General features: G+C 35.2%; 1 protein-coding gene across 1 annotated transcript in view; it reads left to right on the top strand.

The window, feature by feature from the left end:
• The window catches only part of HDAC3 (histone deacetylase 3), a 134,910-nt gene that overhangs the window by 63,200 nt on the left and 48,816 nt on the right, over window positions 1–22,894 (top strand). The window contains exons 9-10 of the mRNA XM_090405260.1: window positions 6,827–6,900; window positions 20,431–20,495. Of these exons, the coding sequence (XP_090261386.1) occupies window positions 6,827–6,900; window positions 20,431–20,495 (139 nt within the window). The remainder of the gene's footprint in view (window positions 1–6,826; window positions 6,901–20,430; window positions 20,496–22,894) is intronic.

Raw genomic sequence — 22,894 nt, 5'->3', positions numbered from 1 at the left:
TGTGTGTTGTTTCCAGTTAAAGCCTGTAGTGATGAATTCTGTCAGTCTGTGAATTTGCTGTGTAGTGCTATGTCTGGTACGGGAACCAAATTGTTCTTTCGGAATTATGTTGTTTTTATTCACCTCCTCATTAAGTCGGTTGAGAATGACTCTTTCTGCGATTTTTCCCAGGCATGATAAAAGACTGATAGGTCTATAGCTCTGTGGCATTTGAGGTGTTTTACCAGGCTTGAGAATAAGGAATATATCAGCTTGTTTCCATCGTGAGGGGAAATAATTTAATCTCAGCATTGCATTAATAATGGCTACTAAATGCATGACAGCTTTGTGTGGGAGGGCCTTAATTGTTTTGGTGGTAATTTCATCTGGACCAGGGGCTTTTTTGTTGTTAAGCTTCCTAATGATTGAATAGACCTCTTTAGGCGAAGTGGGACAGATATTTTCACGGCTACAAGGCTGCTGAAGCACGGTACAGACTCGACAGTGTATTTTCTCTATGAAGACCAAATCCACATGCGCATAATTGGGACAGCACTGAAGTTGAAGAGCGTCCGCGAGAGCTTTGGCTTTTTCATCGTCTCTGTAAACAAGGCCTCTTTCTCCGTGAATGGGCTATGTGTTAGAGCGATCTGTACGGAGAGCTTTAGTCAATTTCCACAGAGAATTATCTTCAGTTTTGAGAGAACAGAGTTTTCTTTCCCATTGCTGGTTCCTGTGATCTTTTAATGCATAACGGACTAGATTGGACACTATTTAGTTCTCGACGGTCTTGCGGAGATAGTGTGTTGTGATAGCGGCTTTTGAGTCTATCACAAAATAGACTCAAAGTATTTCCACCTCAGCTCAACTGGGGTGGAAATAGAACAAGCTGCGGATAAGCCAGAATGGATTTTATATTCAAGATTGCTGACTGCCGCGTCAATTTCTTCATGGGAGGAGATAGTAGGTACTGAGTCTATGATAGTGTTCATTTTAGCCATGAATTTTGCAAAGTTAGTGTGTGATTGGCTGGGAATGAGCTCAGGATCCCCTCCTAAACTTAAAAGTACTGGATTGTGATCTGAGCTGAGCTCGTCAACCACTTGAAGTTGGAATTGATGAGAAATGTTGTTAAATATAGCAATACCGTAATGTGTTGGCTCGATCGGGCCTGCAATAACAATGTTTCTCTTCAAGGCAAAATTGTAGAGGATCATTCCGTTGTTGTTAAAACTCTTGCTGTTCCATAAAGGATGCTTGGAATTGAGATCTCCTGCCACAATTATTGCTTCATTTGTATCTAGTAGCTGAGAGAGAGATCAGAGGGTAGGGGAGGTTTGCCAGGGGGTTGTATACAGAATAAATCTTTGAGCTGCCTGCATTGTTGGTATGTATTTCTATGCCTGTCTCCTCGAGGTTAAATGTATTAGTCTTCTTAATCTCATTATTGTGGATGTTTCTTCTGACAAAGATGGCAGTGCATTGAGTCTGTCATTTCTAAGTAATGAGTAGTTTCTGAGTTTGGGATTATCGCAGGTACATAGGTGAGTCTTGTTAATGAGAATGAGGAGAATATCAATTTCTAAATGATCTGCAAGTTCCTGTAATTCCAAAATTTTGTTGTTGAGACCATTTGCATTCCAGAATACTATCTGCACAGAATTTGATGTTGAAGCCGGATTAGTCATTAATCATGGAGAAGATGACTTGGGTATTCCTAAGGAATTTGTTGGTGTCGGCCTGGCTGGGATTTGTTTTGCTAAAGGCCGTTAGCATCTCCCCTAGTGAGGCAGCGAGAATTGCTGAGGAGTTTTGACTGCTAGTTGCAGGGAGTACCTCGGTGTTACGCAAGGAAACCACAGAAGCATAAGATTTATCTGGTATAACTATCCGCGCTTTGATTTCAGGTGCAGATCTCACGATATTTTTCTGAATGGGCGGGACTAACTCCTGTCTAGACTTTTAGAGGTTGGATGGGTGGAAAGAACAACCCTTGTAATTGGCCTGATGTGGGCCACTGCAGTTTGCACATTTAGCAGGCGCAGTCTTTGGCTTGACGCAAGTGTGTGAGGGATGGTTGCCACCGCACTTTACACACTTGTAATCTGCTCTCCAACAAGGTCCTTTTTTGTGTGTCATCTGCCTTCTCTAATGCCTCAAAAAATTCCTCCATTTCTTCCATAGTAGAACTTCTGTGGGAACATAGGCACAAACAAGTCTCATTGTCCAGTTCCCTATTCTGATATTTTCCCAGTTGATTAAGAGAAACGACTGGAGGAAGCTAGCAAAAAGTATCACCTACCAGCCATGAATGACCCAACAGTTCATTTAGGACTATGGGAGAAGAAGAGAGAATCTGCTCTACATAACATTTGCGCATGCCCATATTTTTGGCAGCGATGGCATTGACCAGCAGATGCCTTTCTTCTGAGTGGTTCGGTCTTGATGACCAAGTTGCAGACTATTCTAAGATCATAAATTTCTCTCTGATCTTTACTGATCTCCACTAAGACCAGAGGCATGGGGCGCTTATCTGCTCGATACATGTGAGAAATCTTGATCGGCTCCAAGCCTTGTGATTTGAGGTCAGTAGCTATCTCTTCTGATGTTATGTTTTCTATGAAACCTCTGATGACTACCTTAAGGTTTTTTTCACTTTTCAGTTGGTATGTGTGATATGGGACTTTCTGTTCATCCATAAGTCTGGTGAGCTGGCGGTAGTCCGTTGCTCCTTCAGGGTGTATGCGGACTCCATCATTGGTGTTTTTAGCTGATGAGAACTTGATGTTATTGTTCTTCATCGTCTCTGCAAGTGACCATTTTTCTTTAGATCTCAAGATTACTGGTGGAATCCTCTCTTTGGGCTGTGTCAATGTATCTGTCTCTGTTCTTTCACCAGATAGTGCTGATGTGTCCATTTGAGGTGCTAATTCAGGTTCTGCAGCAAGAGACTCTTTCTTTCTCTTCTTTCTGCTGACCTCCTGGTAATCGTTAGAATCTACGTTGGTTGTTGAAGCTGGGGAATTGACGCTGTCATGTGTAAGGTTGGGAGAGAAAGTATGGAGATTAGGGGGGGTCTTCTGTCTCTATCTCCATAATCTGATGGACTTCAACCTTTCCTGGCCATTTCGTGTGTAATATATTACCGATGTGCCGAAAAATAGCTACAAGTTCCTTGAAAGGGAGATCCTCATATGGTGAATTCATAATTAAATCTAGACTTGAAGTCTAGGAGCAGGACCTGCCTTATCCCTTCCAACACCAAGTGCTGCACAGGGTGGGGAACAGGAGAGGGCCTGAAAAATTTTTCGGAGATGAAAATAAAAGTCTTACTTGCTCTGCTGATTGAGCACGCTGTTGACGCCACAGGTGGAACATCAAACAATCACTGTTTTAATGTAGAAGAAACTGTGAATAAATCATCAGTATTATATCTCAAAAACTTTTATCACTGCTGCATTAACTATGAAGAGCGCTGAGAAACACGTCTGTACTGATCAAAACCAAAACCTCACTACTCACTAATTCAACTGCTGCGTGAAGGATACCACCTCAGTGATACTAAGGTGGAAGTAATGGAGAAGTCATATATTCATATGCCAGTTGCCAAAAGGTGTCACACCTTATTATTAAAATTCTCTGGATTAGAGATGAGTTGATGGAAGTTTTTTTCACTTGGCTATAGCTATGAGAACTTGTACCATCTTTGCCATAAGTTGCCCCAGTCCTGAAAATACTTCAGGCGCAAACTTTGCTTACACTCGGATAAAGGATTAAACCAAATATATAATTGGTAGCATTGTGACACCTTTTTTTGGCAACTGGTGTATGGAAATATGACTTCTCCATTACTTCCACTTTAGTATCACCACCTCTGGGTCTGGCTCTCACTGATGAGACCTCAATAAAGGTCGAAACCGGTCTGGGCAGTGACCCTTCCCTTAATGCATAGCATTATACATATCCTCAAGGATGTGTGCTTTGCATTATTGGATACTAAGGCAAGTGATGAGAACTTATTCTACCTTTGCTACGAGTTGCCCAGTCCTGAAAATACTTCAGATGTAATTGGATAAAAGATTAAACCAAATATATAATTGGTTTTTAATTGATGAGTTTAAGGAGAATTATGATAGGTCTTATATGAATAATGGTTAGTGTGTGTTGATTTAGGGTCTTCTGACTCCATGGAGACACCATTATAATAATAGTAATCTTCTTGAATGGCAGGCAACATCAAGCAGAGTGATGTGGGAAAATATCAGAATAGGGAACTGGACAATGAGACTTATTTGTGCCTATGTTCCCACAGAAGTTCTACTAAGAAAGAAATGGAGGACTTTTTTGAGGCATTAGAGAAGGCAGATGACACACACACAAAAAAAAGAAAAAAAAAAGAAAAAGAAAAATTTGGACCTTGCTGGAGATCAACAGCAGAGTAGGAAGTGATTCCCAGACATATGGAGGGGTTTGGGGAAAATTTGGAGAAAAGAGCAAAGCTAATATTAATGGTAAGTGCCTGCTGGATTTCTTTTCAGGATATCATCCAGTTATTACCAACACCATGTTTCAACATAAAAAGTTGCCAAATTGACATGGAGTAGAAGATTCATGCAATAAGAAAAACCTCACAGAACCTCGGACATGAATATACAGAGGATGTGAAATTGGAAATGATCATTTGGTTTTGAGCAGGATAAAATTAAATTTCATATTAAAAAGAAGATTGTATAAGAAAATTTTAAAACAAATCAAAGTTGAGCAGCTTTCAGAGGTGAACTGTAGACTAAACTACACAACATTATTCAAGAAAAAATGAGTGTTTGAAAACAGGAACCAAACTTTGAAGATTCAGTGACAAAGCATGAAGAAAACATTCAGTCAGAGAGACATGTTGGGAGGTTCTGCACAAGTAAAATCACAGGAAGTTTTAAGAAGCAGTCAGGAATAAGAAAAAAGTATACCGAAAGAATTAAGAATTTGTCCTTAAAGAATATGGAGAACAATGTAAGAAAATGCAGCACTGTGCAAAAGTAGCTAAACAAAAGTCATGGGAGGACTTTGGTAGGAATATAAAAAATAAATATCAGGAATATTCTGGAACTTCTCTCAATAGCCCTCCAGAATATTTTGCCACCTTCTGATATTTATTTTCTGTGTTCTTAGAGATGGAAGAAAGAGCACTGTAAAAGGAATCAAGGATGATAATGGTGATATGAAAACTCAAGATATTCTAGATGTCTGGAATACTTTAAGATTACTGTAATTACTTTAAGATTGCTAAATGAAACAAGCCTTGTCAGCACAGTGGTATAAAACACTCAACAGGAATGCAATCAAGAATAGATATCCATACTCAAAGTGGAAAAGGCCATCAAAAATTGGAAATATGGAAAGAAAGCTAAGTAGATGGTACTCAACATGAATTAGCATGTCACATGACTCCAGGAACAGCACTTTGTAATAGTACATTTAATTAACCAGATAAGCCAAATTGATTTTTCAATATTGTTATAAGTCTGTTGTATCCCACATCAAAGACCTCTCACAGTTTTCTCCACTCCCACCTCTTATCAACATGCTCATTCAGTTGTTTACTGCTGTGTTTATTATCGCTTTTCTTTCAGCACTGCATCATCTGTCTTCACTAGATGTTTTGCTCTCTCTGTCTCTCTACTATTGGCAGCTCTTACTACAATTTGGAAATTCAAACTGTAGTAAGTGCTGTTGATCTGTCATCCATCATCTTGGCTACATGGTCAGCTCAATTTCATTTTAATTGTTTGACACTTTTCAAGTACATCAACAATGCTTATCTAATGGCCTGCATATTTTACCTTTGATGCCCTTTTAATTCCCAGATTATTTCTTTCCATTGCCCTTTAGCATATTTATAGTTCCTCTTCTTGTTTTTGTCAAAGACCAAGTTTGGGCACTGTAAAATAAAATATCTGCTATGTAGCGATATCAGATTTTTTACATATTTTAAATTTATGGCCAAATTAAAAAAAAAAAAAGAAAGAAAGAAAATTTCTTTTGTTCTATTTTATGGGTAAACATTTAATCTAATGCTTTGTTCTTTTAATTGGTACTTCTTAGTAATATTTGTATTTTTAAAAAAATTAAACTTATATAGCTATGGTTTGGTGCAACTATTTGGTTATAATATTTATTAGTATCCATATGTCAGATTTGACAATATAATAGAATCCTTTTAAGAGAGCTGGACAAATTATTTTTGGCTATGTTGGGTATTTTAGGTCTTGTTTTAGGTATTATTGAATATATTATTTATGCTAGGTAAATACACTAACATTATTGTATTCATTATTGATACCATCCAGCAAGATGGTAACTTTTGAGCTATTAGTCACAATCTTTTTTTGTGAAGTTCAAGTACCATTGGTTTTCTTGTGTATTGTTCATTCCATTTATTATCCCTATCCTTTCAGCAGTCTTCTGAGAAAACATCAATGTTATCAGCAAATCAAAGATTTAGTTTCTTTCCTGAGATATTGATACTCTTGTTGGGCTAATCTGGTTTTCTGAACATATGTTCAAGTGTATGTGTAAAATGTCTAGGGCTACTAATTTGCTTTGTTTAACACATTTATCGATTAGGAAGTAATCCTCCCCACCCTCTTATTTTTTATTATTTGTTTTTCTATGCAAACAGCTGATTGACTTTTTGCTGTAAATAGCTTGGGTTATATTTCCTAGTTTGATCAGATAATTGGGAGACCACTCTACTAATAAACTTATCTTTAAACTCATGCTAATCGTTGAAATTAACTTTTTATTATTTCATTTATGTTATTTTTTTTATTTATATTTCATATTTTTCTAGGTTATTTTCAAGTTTTTAAACCAGTCATTCAATCAGTGATAGAATTCTATCAGCCCACATGTATTGTCTTACAGGTGAGCACAACATATATAAATTGCATAGGCTATACCAGCTTTAGCATTGGAAGAAGCTATTTTTCTGTATGATTATTTATTAAAATAATTTCTGCTCTTTATTAATTTAGTGTGTGTTTAGTTATTAAAAATGATATTGCAGTAGCATCTCCATGAAAGCTATGAACAATGCAATCATAGTGAATTCTCTGTGATGCGTTATTAAAGATCAGTGCAAATACTGTTAAGTAAAAAGTGAGCTAAACATTTTTAAAATAATCTTCACAATTCCTTGGAAGGAGAAAAGGAGGAATTCAGGTTTAAGGTATTATGGTATTACTCAGGTATATACTTAATGAGAAAGCAACAATTCAAATTAGTCATTATGTCTAATCTTTTGCTTTTCAAATTATGCACTTCTATGATAACTATGTCACTTAATCTATTAAAATTTAAAAAAATGTTGAAAATATATTGAAAATCTGTTGATTAAATAGCGAAGATCTTCACAAAAGTGTTTATAGTATGCCATTGCCTTCTGATTAAATTAATATAAGAAGCTTAAGAAATTTATTCAATATAGAAATATGCTTGCTGGAATTCAAATAGGTTCTCTAGATTTATGCACATGTGTGTACACACACAATAATGTATTCTTTCCTGAAACAATTATGTAGACTGCGCCAATGTAAATGTGTCGCTTAGCTGCAATAATTGTTCTATCAGCTGTGAGTGGTAATCGATTTCTGCACTGAGAAATAGAGAATGCAAGTTTGATCCTTGATGTTTACTTTACTAATGATTTAAACTATTATTTCACAAAAAATCTTTCATCCTTAATAATTAAGATAATTGGGTAACCAAACAAGAAAATAGTTTAATAATCCCAAAATACATTAATTAAAAGAAAAATATACAATGTGAGAGGATTGACTTCAACAGCAAGTATTTCATTCTAAGACTTTAATAAAATAAAATGAATTAATTAGATCAAACTTGAATTGGGCCCCAAAATATGCACTGCTGCCACTCTATGTGCAGCACAAAGTGCAAATTTAATTCATTTGACCACATCAGCACTTCTGGTAAAATAATAAAGAAATTTACATCTTTCTTTAGAAGTTAATCGTCTTTCTTATCCTTCTTAGAAAAAAAGGAAAGGCCTAAAGGCCTCCCATACCTTTTTTAGTGAACCCAATGAAATCTGTTAACAAAAATTTCAAGTTCTCATATTTGATCTATTGTCTCTTTTAATTATATTTTACAACTATAAAAACTATAAAAGCATTGGGGAACTTTTATTTGTCATTGAACAACATACTAGAGATTAATCAAAAACCAACTGGTTTTGCAAATACCTATAATCTGGCAGCTTCATCAGAGCTTTTTATAGAAAGAAAAGCATGCACTAACTCACCATATTTTGACTACAAATCACATTGTTGACTGGGATATCTGTAATGCCCTCTTTAGAAGAAAACGTTTTCTAGAGAAATCAAGGAATCTACAAAAGTAATTCACTCACATGGCTCCTTTAACAGAAGCCAAGAATTTATTCTAAATGATGACTGGAAATCAGTATTTTTACTTCTCCAACAGTCACCTACAAACTCTACACAGAGACAGCTGACATATGTCACATGTCATTATAGTCACATATTAATTTGGGTTGAATTATGCTCTTCTAATGATTTATTTAGGTTTTTAACATCAATGCTTTCTTCATTTCTTCCATAAAATATCCTGATGAAGCTGCTAGATTATATCTGTTTGTAGAAAGTTGGTTTGATTAATTTCTAGTATATCGTGCAATGACTAATAGAAGTTCCCTAATACTTATAAGATCTATCGTATGAAGTTCATGAGAAACAGTCGCAGATTTCTTTTCCTTATTGGAAATGGAATGTTTCAACCCTGGATTTGTAAACTCTTAAATTCCCTTATAAAGAAGCTAACACCCACACACACACACACAACACATGCAGAGTTGTAACTTTAGTTGCTGAGTTTCTCTAATGGCCATGTAAACTGGTCATCTTTACTTTCTCTTTTACTCTTTCAAAGTTGACAAATCCATTATTTTTTATTTCTGTGTGAAAGACTACTAGGAACAATGAACTATGATTATAATCCTACTTATATATAAAAGTATATACGTGGGCTGTTCAATAAGTAATAAGATTAATTTTACTGTGGTGAAACCACTCATCACAATGTTAATTTCTGTGGAATAAAGAAATGTTGCTGTCTGTATTAACAAAAGAGGTTGATAGATGGCGTATATGGGCTGATGTGCCAGAGTGTCACGTGACTAAACGCAAGTGCTCATCGGCGCACCTACGAGGTGCGACCAGTCTTCGAAATGGAAGCGTCCTTGGAACAGCGTTATGCGATTAAATTTTGTGTGCGTTTGCAAAAATCGGCATCGGACACTTTTAACATGATACGCGAAGCTTTCCACAATGAAGCAATGTCGTGGGCAAGTGTTTTTTGCTGGCATAAAACTTTGAAGGAAGGAAGGCAAAATGTGGAAGATCTTGAACGTGAGGGAAGACCTTCAACATCCATCACAGAGACAATGATCAACACAGCAGCGATTATCATCAGGCACGTTAAAAGGAAGTGTCCATTGCTGAAGAATGGCTTCTTATCGGACCACGATAATGCAAGGCCACATATTGCTGGTTGTGTAGTGGACGTTTTGCAGAAGAACAACACAGATATCCTACCACACCCTCATACAGTCCTGATCTCGCCCCGTGCAATTTCTGGCTGTTTCCTCAGCTCAAGAAACCACTAAGAGGCCGCCATTTCAAAAGCAACAAAGCATGTGTGAAAGCTGCAGAGGCGGTTTTGAAAGAACTCTCAAAAAACGGACTCTCACGTGTGTTTAAGAAGTGGACGCAACGTTGGGACAAATGCATCGCGTCTCACAGTAGTTACTTTGAAAAAGACCACGTAAATGATGACGATTAAAGGTAATCTGTTTTCTGTATAAATATAGTCTTATTACTTATTGAACAGCCTACGTACACACACACACACACACACACACACACACACACACACACACACACACACACACACACACACACACACACACACACACAGCTTGGAAAGAAGTCAATGGATACCCTCATGGGCAAGGTGCATTGTGCCATGTAATGAGTCACTTTTGTAGCCAGTATAAATTGCTTGCATATGATGCTCCCAAGTTAGTGCAACTGTGTCCAGGTGAAATGGCTGCAAGAAGGGAACTGAAAGATTTTGAAAGGTGCAGTGTTATAGGATGCCATGTTGCAGGCCTATCTGTTTGGTAAATTGTTGACAAATTGGGCCATCCCAGGTTAACAGTCGGTGATTCCATACTGAGAGGGAAGTGCAGGGAATCAATTGCAAATGCTATATCTAGTGGGTGATCCACTATACTAACCTAGTGTGATCATAGGATGTAAAAGATAATATATAAAAACCACCATTTATCAGTCGACACATTGAATGTGGAGTTCTGGGTTGACTGGAACATGAATCTGCACAAAAACATTCATAACCGAGGCTCACAACATGGGTTTCATGGTAGAACTACAATATGCAAGTCCCACATTACCCAAACTAACATGCAACATCATATTCAGTGGTGCAGAGAGAGAGAGAGTGTAGAGTGGAAACATGGAAGTTTGGAAATCTGTGTTATGGAACAATGATTCAGTCTAAATCCTCTCCTGAGCAGATGGATGGTGTGGCGGATGCCCAGTTAACATCTCTTACTAGAGTGCGTAACTCCCACTATGAAATATGGAGGTGAAAATATGATGGTATGGTTCTGTTTTTCCTGGTTTGGCCTTGTGCCTCTGTTTATGGTGCCACAAACATTGAACTTTGTGAAGTATCTGAACATTCTGGATGATGCAATGCTTTCTATTTTGTGGCATTTCCATGGAACTGACCATTGTCTCTTTCACCAAGACAATGCACCATATCATAAGACTGCTGCTGTTGTAACTGTGTGGTTTGTGGACATGAATGTCACCACACTTGACTAGCCTCAACAAAGCCCTGATCTCAGCCCTATTGAATATCTGTGGGATAAACTGGCACATCAGGTCAGGTCAAAGGACCACAGTCTAGGACCTCAATACATGCCTACAGGAAGAATGGTCCAAAATTCTCATTGATCACTATCGTATGCCCCTGTAGGATTGCTGCAGTCATCTCAGTGAAAGGAGGTCCTACATCTTATTAAGGTGGGTGCCAATGCTGTTTGTTTCTCACACTGTGGTGTCCATTGACTTTTTTCCAAGCAGTCTATATACTCCTATACAGTTGTATACTTGTTACTATCCTAACATGGCAGTTGGCTTTTAAACATTTCTCTACTTGGAATACTTCATAAAATATCTGTTATCAAGTTCCAAACTTCTCTGAATTTCTCTATAATAATTGTTATCATAATTACCATCAGGATATAACAGGTGACAACTTTTTAAACATGTTTTTTTTTTTTATATATGAAAAATTTCACATGTAATATTATGCAGAATTACCTATATATCTCCAACAGCTGTATCCTAATTACCATCGCCATTTTCTTTCTATATGAATATGAACATTTTCAGACAGGATCATTCATTAATTTGAAGTTCAATTCCAAAAATTTTCTTCTTTTCTTTCCAACAGCTTTTTTGTAGTTATATTCTTACTTACACATTCCCTAGCATGAGTGATACTTCTGGTTTTTGTTTGTCATTCAGGTTAGTGCAATGAGTCATCATTTTTTGTTATCATCACAACACTTTACTTGAAAATAGAAAATTTGACATGCTTTGACAAAAACAAGTTAGTTTTTCATATTATCACTTCTTATAAATTCACACTTGGAAGCTAATATTTCAAATTATAATTGGAGATCTAACATTACATTATCTGTTTCTAATATTGATTTTTGCATTCATTGATTTCAAGAGTCATGTTAAACATAAAGAATTATAAGGAATGTAGAATTTATTATTGTATAAACAATTCATTGCATTTTTTCCATCATATAATTACATTTACCGAAGAAACTGATAATCATAAAGTAAAAATTAAAATCTACACAATTTGAATTAAATAAATTACTATAGGATATATGTGACACGTACAGATTTTCTATAATTTATTTATTTATTCTTAGAAGGTTAATTTTTTCAGTGTGCTAAGAACAGTATTAACAATTTAAACCATGCAAGCCAGAAAATTGGCCTAACGAAAAGGTGTATATACCTGAAAGGTTAGTTTTCCTGCTTTGACCATCTATCAACATTACTTGGGTGTGGTAAAGTGGGCAGTCAGAGAGAGAAGGAAGATGGGGATTATTGTTGTTATTATTGTATGGGCACCTTCATGGAGTCCAAAGACTCATTTCTGGAGACCTAGACTATCTACACAATCTATCATACCTCTCCTTGAACCCATTAACAGGCAAAACCCTCATAACAGATTCTGGCAACTCATTCACAATTCTCCAAGCAAAAAATCTAGTCCTATTACCCCTACTGACCAAACTTTTATTCAACCAGGGCATGACCTCTTGTTCTGACCCTTATAGCCAAGTGTTGAAACATTTCCCCTGCATTGATCCTATAAAACCCTCTAAGCAATTTAAATGTTTCTATCATATCTCCTCATTTTCTCCTGTGAACCAACTTCTGCAATCCACACACCCTTAATCTATCCTCATAGGGAACATTCCACAGATCACTCACCATCTTGGTAGCGCACCTCTGAATCTTCTCCACCACTTCCTCATCTCCAAGAAACCCAGGAGATTGTATCTGAGCCCAGTAATGCAGATATGGACATATCGGGGCTTTATAAAGAGGAATGACAACTTCCTTATCTCTGTTTGATAGTGTGTTCTTCAATAACCAAGTAATCTTATGAGTTACCTTAGCAACGTGACCTCTAAACTTCAGCTTTCAGTTTACCTCCCCCCCTTAAATTCCTAGCTTCAATGTGGTACATACCTTGCAATCTATTTATCCAAAAATGCATAACTTTACATTTTTCCACATTAAACTGACACCTATTATTTTTTTGCCCATGCTAACAACCTATTTGAATTATCCTGCAAGCTCTCCACATTGCCTTGATTAACTGTTACTCAACCCAGTTTTACATCATGAGCAAACAACTGAATATTTCCTTTCAGATTGTTTCATTTATGTATAAATTAAACAGCTGATCCTAGCACAGAACCTAGGGTCACACCACTGAACATCTACTTTCTCCTGGATTACACTCCTCTACATACCACTTTGTTTTGTGTCCATCAGCCATCCTTGTATCCATGTAACATATCCATCCCAGTTTGTTTTAATTTGCATAACAGTTTTCATGTGGTGTTCTATCAAATGCCTTTGCAAAATGCAGCAGAATCATCACATAACCATTCCCTTTATCCCACTCAGCTGTCACTCTATTATAAAAAGTTAAGAACTTACTAAGGCACAGCTGATCCTTCGCAAAGTCATGCTGCCTCTTGTAGAGTATCATATTCTTATCCACCCATTCCTACCTATTTATATTTCTCTTGTTAACTCTCATCTGTTAGTCTTAAAGTGGAAATCTTTTCCTGAACTCATCTTCTCTATGTTTCTCTTTCTCTGTTTTTCTTAGTCTCTTCTCAAGTATGTTTGCATATATTTTACTTGGAACACTGAGTAGGAAATAAAATCATGATATTTATCTTCAAAGTGTTTCTGTCTTGTTTAGATAATATTACTCATTGCTTCACTTTCTTGCAATTTTTGACCTTTTGTTATGTATTCTCCTAAACAAGTACAGGGAGGGTCAAATTTATTCACAGGTATGAGGCTCTAGCTGGGAAGCCCCAAAAAATTAAAGCCAATTTAAGGGCCCCAAACAATTAGAGAGGGCCCCGGAGTGCCCTAGCACCTCGGGCCCCATCTGCCTTGCAAAAAGTGTATGTCCCTGAATACAGGGAACAGTTTGGTCAATGAAATCTCAGATTTCTAGCCCATTGTTCTTGTTTGTTCAGTAATCTGGTAGATGCCAGGATGCTAGACTACTAACTGGCTGCACTACAAGAAGTTGAGGATGGGATATTTTCAGAAGCCTCGGTCAGTTCTCTGCATTCCTTAAAAAGTTATGTAGAGCAACCTCCCTGGAATTTTTTTTTGAAGTAAATAGCTGAATGATGGTTATGTGAATTTTATTTGACTGAAGTACTTATATTTTGCTTTGAACAAGTTAGCATAAAGAATTCTTATCTGAGCCATTGTATTCACATGTGTACATACAAAGTCCACCTTTTAGACTTTCAACAAATTAACAAAGGAGTATTTTTTGTTGTTGTTGAATCAAATTTTAAACTTAATTTTTTAATGCTAAAAATAAATTTGTGTGTGTGAGAGAAAGGTATCTATAATTTTTTAGTTAAATTTTACTTAAATGTATGTGAGTGTATGTTTTTTATATTAATTATGTAGGTATTTGTTTTTGTATTGGTTTTCTTGTCTTATTTTTGAAACTAAGAAAAGTGAATCTAACAACCTGAGATCTTGATTAAACACTTAAGGGAAACTAATATTAATAAGTTGATTTAAAGGCTATTTAATGACTTAGTTCACCTTGTTTTACTCTATCCACTTTTTACACAAGCATTCAGTTTCTGCTGCTTGCTTCTTCAAAAACTTCCACAGCCACTGTTTTCTAGAACTGTGGCTGTGGAAATCTGTTGAAACATGCAGCAGCTACCTCAACAAGCTTTCACGGGTTAACTTCAAACCCATAGGGTCATTTTTTCCTTTTTGTTCATCCTTTTTACTGATAGCCTCTGGAAGAGTCTATCTTACGTGTTTTCAAACGAATACAACTAACAGCTCTTCAAATCATATAAAAATAAGTTTTCTTTCTTGCCCATGTATGGTACTAACGTACTGTAGATTGACCAACTTCTTGTATATGGGATCACTATTAAAAAAAAATTATATACTGATAAGAAAAATAGTACTTCTGGTACAAACCTTCATTGTAGTAAAGAATTTGGTATTATTGCATTACTCGTCAATAAACTTTTTTGTTGTTGTTTTGTTTTGCTAAAAATCAAAGCTAAAACTTAATTTTTTGGGGAACCCCTTTGTACTGACCACATCACATTTTGATGGTTAATAATAGTAATTGCATTGTTAAATGTTAATGTGTTATTGTTATGGAATTCTAAATCAGAATGGGTCTGTCAGGATGTGCTAAAAATATTAACCAAGATGAGATTTGAAATGCTCAAATATGGAGGTATGAAACTTTACAGTTGCTATGCTGCATAAACCTTATGTTGCAAGGTTGCATTCCAGATGATTAGAGTAGTGGTCTCAGAGCACCAATCTACAAAACAGAATATAAGAATTGTAGAGGAGTTTCCCTGCTGAGTTTTCTGGATAAGTTTTATGCAAACAGTTTACTTGAGTTAAGAAGAGGTTAAGAAAAATTGTGGATGAGATACTTATGCAAGAACAAACTGTAGTCAGACCAAATGGGAGTTATCAGGATTATATTTTTAATTTAAGAATGATAGCTGAGAAATAATGTTGATATATTAAGGATAGGTATTTAAATATTTTTAATTAAACATGTATACTAGACATGTTTAAAAAATTTTCACAGCTAACACATGTAATTAAAAAATGTGGAATTTTATTCAAAAACTCCAACATATTTCATCTAATGTTATGTGGACATTATCAGGGAGATACTGTTAACTACATTCAGAACATGAATCACAATGAGTCATAAAGCATGCATATACCAGCTTGTGTATTGGTTACAGCTGAAGCATATGATTATGCTATTAGAGTTCAAAGCGACTATTGTAAAAGTTGCATAGATAAAAAATAACTTTAAAATTGTTCATATATTAAAAAAATATATGAACAATTAATAGTGATCACTTCCCAAAACTTAGAGATTGGCATACAGTCTGAGTGGTTGAGGTTGGATGATTTCATAGCATTTCACATGTTTCAAGGAAAAGACTATGAAATTTGAACTTGCTGAAAAGAAGAAGTTTTGTCTAGTTCCAGAGAATTCTGGAATATTTTTGTTCTTAAAATAAAAATATTCCAATTTAAAAATATTAATATTTTTAGATATGTATGTATTTTTGTAGATCTGGTCTGGAAAAACATAAAATAAAGTGCCAATAGAAAAGTTGTTGAAAATGCTACAATTACATGGGGTAAATGGGACATTATAGAGCAATATATTATAACCTATGTTTAAAATTGTGAGTCAGTAGTAGCATTGAAGGAAGTATAGGAAGATGGTTTGGTGTAAAATCAGGAATTGATTTTACTGGATATGAAAATTTGAGATACCTCTATAAAAGCCTACAGGACTCTAACTAAATCGAATTACTGCTATAACAAATTTGACATGAAAGTCAAACAGAAAAGCACAAAAACTGGAAATAAACAGGAACACAGAAACATCAAATGCACACTGGGAATGCAAAAATATTTCAGCCATTTGGCACAGTGCTTAGTGAAGATGGTAAATCAAGTATGCAGAGATAGAATAAGCAAAGCTAGAATGTTGGGGATTTCAGTTGAATAAATATATAGTGACTAACTGTAGCAAACCCAGTTATTATTATTATTATGATGAGTCCAAAGACTCATCATGGGAGGGCACTCTATTCCGCTGCACACACACAACTCGCCATCTCCACTCCTCATTCCTCTAACCCGCACACGGTACTACCACCAAAAGGTGGTAGTACCTTGTGTGGGTTGGAGGATTGAGTATTTTTTGTCAGTAAATTGTGTATTCTCATGGCTGATTTGCCTGTATGTGGGATGAAAAAACTTAGTTTGCAGGAGAAAAAGCCCAATACCTCTTTTTGAGATTGGTTCCACTCACCCTCAACTGAAAAAGCCCATATGAAGAATCCTCCTGTCACAATGAGAATCAAACTCTGGTCTTTTCCAGTTGAACACAATGATCCATCATTCTTCAATTGTATTATGCAGTTGCTTAATATAACAGTACACACACACACACAGGTTACCCTCCTATAACGCGGTGTTAGGTTCCATAAGAATGGCATGTTATATAAATTGCATTATGTGAGACTCAGATCACATAGAAAAAGTAGGGTTATGTTCTGAAATCGTTTTTTTTTTTCATTATATAAACAACAATGCCATATCCAACAAAAACATTTTTTTATTTAATTCAGGTAATTCATGAATTTCTTAACTTACATGAATTATATAAGTTAAGAAAACATGTAAACTATGAAACAAATGCATAGCATAAAATTATAAAAATTACAAATTCTATGTAAACTTCATTGCACATAATAGATAAATGTTTTAGGCAAAATAAAATACAGTAAAGTGCATATTTTAATCTCATCACTGTCTTCAAAAATAACATTTTGTAGATGTTCTTTATTTACGAGCACAGGCATATGAGGCTCTAGAAATTGTCATCACTTGAAATCTCTTGAACATCATTTGTATAATTCTCATTGCATACTTCGGCTGGTTTAGTTATCAAGAAGTCAGTAATAAGACCTTGCTTACCACTAGGCTGTAATTTTTTATTAAGTTCATATATGGAGTTAAACAAATATCCAATTGTCTCGTGAATTTTACAGAGCACTCCATTGAGGGATCATTATCCATAAAATAACTTCCTAACTTTCTTGCCAAGTCCAATCCTTCTGCTAATTTCTTTAAACTGAATTCTTTAACAGATTCATCACAATCAGAATCTTCTGCAGAACTTTTATTATTAACTGTACCAGTTCCTCCTCATTTAAATCTGTTTCCCCATCAATTAATTCACTAATTTCATTTTCAACCATATCGCAAAAGACCTCACCACCAAAAATGTGTGCGACATTTATTATACGACTTAGCTCGGCATCCACTGGAGGTATGAAATGTTGTTCCAGAATGGCTTCAGGCCATATTTTTTCCAGAAAGCATTTAATGTAGAGGATTGTAATTCCATAATGGAGAGAGAAATAATTTTCACACAATTCAATATTGAAAACTCTTTCCTTGCTTGAGGCAGTGTCATATTTGGATTAGATTACATTTTTTCCAAAATTAATTGGAATGTTTGATGAATATAATATGGCTTAAATGTTGATATTATTCCTTGGTCGAATGGTTGAATAAGTGAAGTAGTATTAGGCGGTAAACAAGTTATGTTAATATTCAGACAGCTTAAATTTGTTGGGTGGCCTGGTGCGTTAACTAAAATTAGTAGAATTTTGAAGTCGTTATTCTCATTCTTTGTGTAACTTTCTACATCAGGTACAAAACACTTAAAAAACCAAATTTCAAACATGCTAGCTGTAACCTATGCCTTTTTGTTGGCCCCCAATAAACAGGTAGGGTGGACTTGTTGAGCTCTTTCATAGCACGAGGATTTAAGGATCTGTTAATAAACATTGGTTTTTGTCTTGTAATCACCTGATGCAGTGCTACAAAACAGTAAAGTAATTCTATCTTTGGAAACTTTGAATCCAGCAGCTGATCTTTCATTTTTCGAAATATAGGTGCATTTTGGCATTTTTTTCCTATATAACCCGGATTCATCCACATTGAACACCTGGTCTGCACTATAATCACCTTCTTCCATGATTTTTAAAAGTTCTCCTGGGTATTTCCGGCACAGCTTCTACATTTGCTGATGCTGATTCTCCCTGGATTTTTAGATTATGCAAAGAAAACCGCTTTTTAAAGTTTTCAAACCAACCCTTCTTCTTCTTCAAGTGTCATCTCATAGAAGGAGGTTGGCAACCATGTCATGGAACCTTTTTCTTTCTTTTGCTGCTCTGGAACATTTATGGTAATTCAAGCCAGTCCAGTCCTTAATGTCTTCAAACCACATTCTCCTGGGTCTACCTCTCCCTCTTTTTCCATCCAATTTCCCTTCTAATATTAATTTCTGAATGCCTTCTTGACCCTTGCTAAGCACAAAATCCATGCTGAGAGCTTTTTTCTGAAGAATCTCGATCAAGTTCTTTTAAATGTCTATAAACTTTGGGAGCTTTTTGTTTAATAAGATTTCCATCCAAAGGCATTTTATTTTTAGTGCAATCTTCTATCCAAATCATTAGAGATTTCTCCATTTTTTCCATTAGAATATTGTGTACACGAGCAACATGCTTTGCACTTACCGTTGACCCACCAATACACTTTCTCAGATTTTATGTTCATTTTGTTTGATTGTTCGAATTGTTGATTCATTTAAATTCAGAGTCCTTGCAACAACTCCTGGTTTTTTTCCATTTATCAACCGATCCAAGATTTTAATTGTTTCTTCGAGAGAAATGCATTTTCTTTTCCATGTTGGTTTTTCCCTTTCGTTGCAGTTTGTGGCCATTACTATAAAAATAATTTTTTTACATAAAAAAAACATATTAATTATGTACGTAACTCACCAGAAAATAAAGTGCTCAGCTTGAGATTAACACACTTATGATTTTTAATGTTTTCCTGGCAGAAAATGAAGACAATATATATAGATAAACAATAAACACTTTATACGGTAAGCAATTGACATACATGCATGCTGAAGGGTATTTCCCCTAATATAAATTCTCTACTTATAACTGCATGCGCAATATGGGTTTAACGAAGATGAAATTTGATTTTTAAGTCGTGCAGTGAAAAATATATGAAAAGATATAAGGTTACTACAGTTTGTAGACTGTGTTATATGGAAAGCATGTTATATGAGGGTTACCTGTGTGTGTGTATTTATATATATAGTTAATGTATACTGAAAATTCCTGACCAAATCTTCATAAGTACAGTGCCAAGTTTTCTTTAAAAAAAAAAAAAAAACCTCAACTTGTCTGCTATAGGTAACTGTTGCTGAGGTCCCTGTAAGTTTGTTATAGTGAGAGTTATTTGTGTATAAAATAAGAGAGGGAAACTTGACAGCATACTGAACTAGTAATATATGAGATAGTGTTCAAGCTAGTTTTTAATTATGCATCTGGATATTGAGTTAGAAATAGTTGATATGAGGAAAATAGGAGAGTTAACAGATGGCAACATTGGAATCACACTAACAATAATTATATTTGAAAGAAACTTATTTTTAAGAATGTGGGAGTAGAGCTAATCTAAGGTAATCTAAGGTGGTATTGACGTTTTAGAGGAATAGTCTTAAGACTATTAGACAGAATAGTCTTAAGAGGAAATGTTATAAAAGCAGGTCCTTTTCTTTTAATTTTCTTTTCTAATGAAGACCAGGATCTGGGTAGATTAGTGCAATTAGTCTTAGATGACTGAACTGTAAAGTTGATGGAAAACTAATAATAAACTTAATCATGTGATACTATAGTATCCTGTGCACTCCATGAGGATATATATATATATATATATGAAGAATACAGTGATACTAATTAAAATGTAAAAATTACTAGATGTGTAGCTTTTCCAAAACTTAGATCTTTAATGATTCAGAATTACATGTTATGGGAGATATTGTTTAAAATGTTGTTTCTAATTGTTTTTGATATAGTGTGGAGCAGATTCTCTTGCTGGGGACAGACTAGGTTGCTTTAATCTAAGCATCAAAGGCCATGGGTGAGTTTTAATAAATTTCTGTTACTTGTATATAGAATTATCTTTTCTTTCTGCACAGAATTATAAAAACAGAAATATATTGTACTATCATGATATTATTATTATTACATGACACCTCCAGGGAGTCCAAAGACTCATTGAGGGAGGGCACCTACTCTACAACTCTGTCTCCACCAACTGCAATGAACTGCAGCTACACCAACGCCATCTACTGCCCATTACTACCACCACTAGTATTTTCACAGACAATCACAAACATCCATGCCCACGGTAGGATTCGAACCCGCAGCCTTTTGGCTGAAGGACGGATACGCTAACCACTCGGCCAATCAGGCCGGCAATTATTCTTTAGTTATTCCAAAAGAAAAATTTCTGGCATTAGTTCATTTATTTGTTTAATTGGAGAGACTTCATTAAGTAAATGAACAACAGGAAAAAGTATTACTTAAAATAGTATTATATAGTCATAAAATGTCATTCAGTATTGCTATAACAGTACTGCAACAGAATGAGGGAAATAGGAGGATTTCTTGAAATGCAAATGAACATATACACTTTCAGGTATGTCAAAATGTAAAGCCCATATAGATATATAAAATGTAAAAGCTATAGACTTCATCTGTTTTGGAGCTGGTGTATTTTTTTTTTTGGGGGCAATAGTGGCGTTTGGACATTATACCTGTACTGTATGGTGCTAATAGTGGCATTGCTATGGATTTCTGTAATATAAGTGAGAATGTAGTTACCATCAGTTGTAGCTGTTTTATTACTGTCTTAACTTAATTATACAGACTCTGTAATGCATATATTCATTTTTAAATTATAAATTATCATCATACTTTTTGTTAGTTTATTGAGTAATTAATACTTTATTTTTCAATATTTTTACGATATGAAAACTATCAATGTTTTTGCACCTGTTTTCTGGTGTATCCTAGTTCTTTAATTCTCTTATTACGTCCTATCTTTTTAAATAGGTGAATATTAATGAATCTGATGCTGTGATGATCAGCATGCTGTTTTCACAGGGTCAGGTTGTTGCATTATTTCTAGTTTAGTTAGTCATCTTATTGAAAATTTTTTAAAATACAAATATTCTGTAGATATAGAAGTAAGATAGTGCAGTTCATTTAAGGAGGGATGGTGGAATGATCTGATCATCTCAGGTACTTGTGCTCTTCACTGCTGATAAACTATGATATTCATCTTGACATATTGGAACGCAGTAGTATGAATAACACTATTCACTGTGGTGGTAAATAATATATTCTATTAATGTTGTTGAGTCCATTGAAGAGCTTCTAGATATGACCGTGGATCTATTGAACTCTGATGGAGTAGAACTTTTCACTAGGGTTATTGTCAATTTTCTGTAGAGCAGCAGCAATTGCTGGACAAGAATAAATATGGACAGGTGTTAGTTCAACTCCTGGACAGTTTTTGCATGTTTCATAGCTCCTATTACCATCTGGCTGAATTTTCATGCCTTTAAAATGTTCCATCCTTAGTCTGGTGATTATTGTGGTTATTTCTCTATTTTCATTAATTTCACTGATTTCATTCTTCTTCTTGATAGTTTGTTTTACCAATCTTATTTTGGCGACAGAGTTAGCATCAGTTAGTGATAGTAGGTGTAATTTTTGAGGTAAGTATCTTGGTTCTTTGGCTAGTCTGTCTGCTCTTTCATTGCCTTCAATATTTACATGGGCTGGTATCCATTGCAGTGTGCAGTTCTTATTTTTCAAATTTAAGGTTGTTAGTAGTTCATTAATTTCCTGTGTGAGTTTTGTTTTGTAGATGGTTATTCCTTCTGTAATGTTTATTACTGGATTTGAGAGCTGTTTGTATGGCTGTTAATTCACAAGTGAAGTTTGAAGCTGTGGTTTTGATCTGCATTTCCTCACCTCCAGGTAGAGTTAAAAAACCTCCTGAACCTCCTTGTTTGAGTGCTTCAGTGTAGGCAATGATGTAGTTTGGATTATTTAAGTGAAGTATAGTGTCAAGTCCTTTTCTTTTATTTTCTTGCCGTGAATCCTTTTTTGAACAACGTTCGAGGAGATTTAAGTTTATCATTGTGTTTTTTGGTAGAATAGTGGAAAAGAATGGCTTTTTGCTTATTTCAATGGATAGGTTAGGTAACTAAGTCGATCTGTTTTCTAATTTCATGATCATGTTGTAAAGATGATCTCTTTAGTCTTGATTTTCTTGTCCAAGTATCGACAAGAAAATTGTTCAGGCATCGAAAGCCCTGAGTGAGATGTGATCCTGTTGGTTGCTCCCGATTCTGTTAGTGAATTTAACTGTAGAGAGTTTTCTTCTGTCCTGGTATGTGAAGCCCACACTCTTGTTGAGTTTTTAAATTATTTGTGGATGAGACTGCACCTATGATAATTTTTGCT

The sequence above is a fragment of the Typopeltis vanoorti genome, chromosome 15 (assembly GCF_054136105.1).
Source record: "Typopeltis vanoorti isolate ZY-2024b chromosome 15, IOZ_Tvanoo_1.0, whole genome shotgun sequence".
Classification (NCBI taxonomy): domain Eukaryota; kingdom Metazoa; phylum Arthropoda; class Arachnida; order Uropygi; family Thelyphonidae; genus Typopeltis; species Typopeltis vanoorti.
The sequence above is the reverse complement of the archived record's forward strand: the minus strand, read 5'-3'. Positions and strand labels throughout refer to the sequence as shown.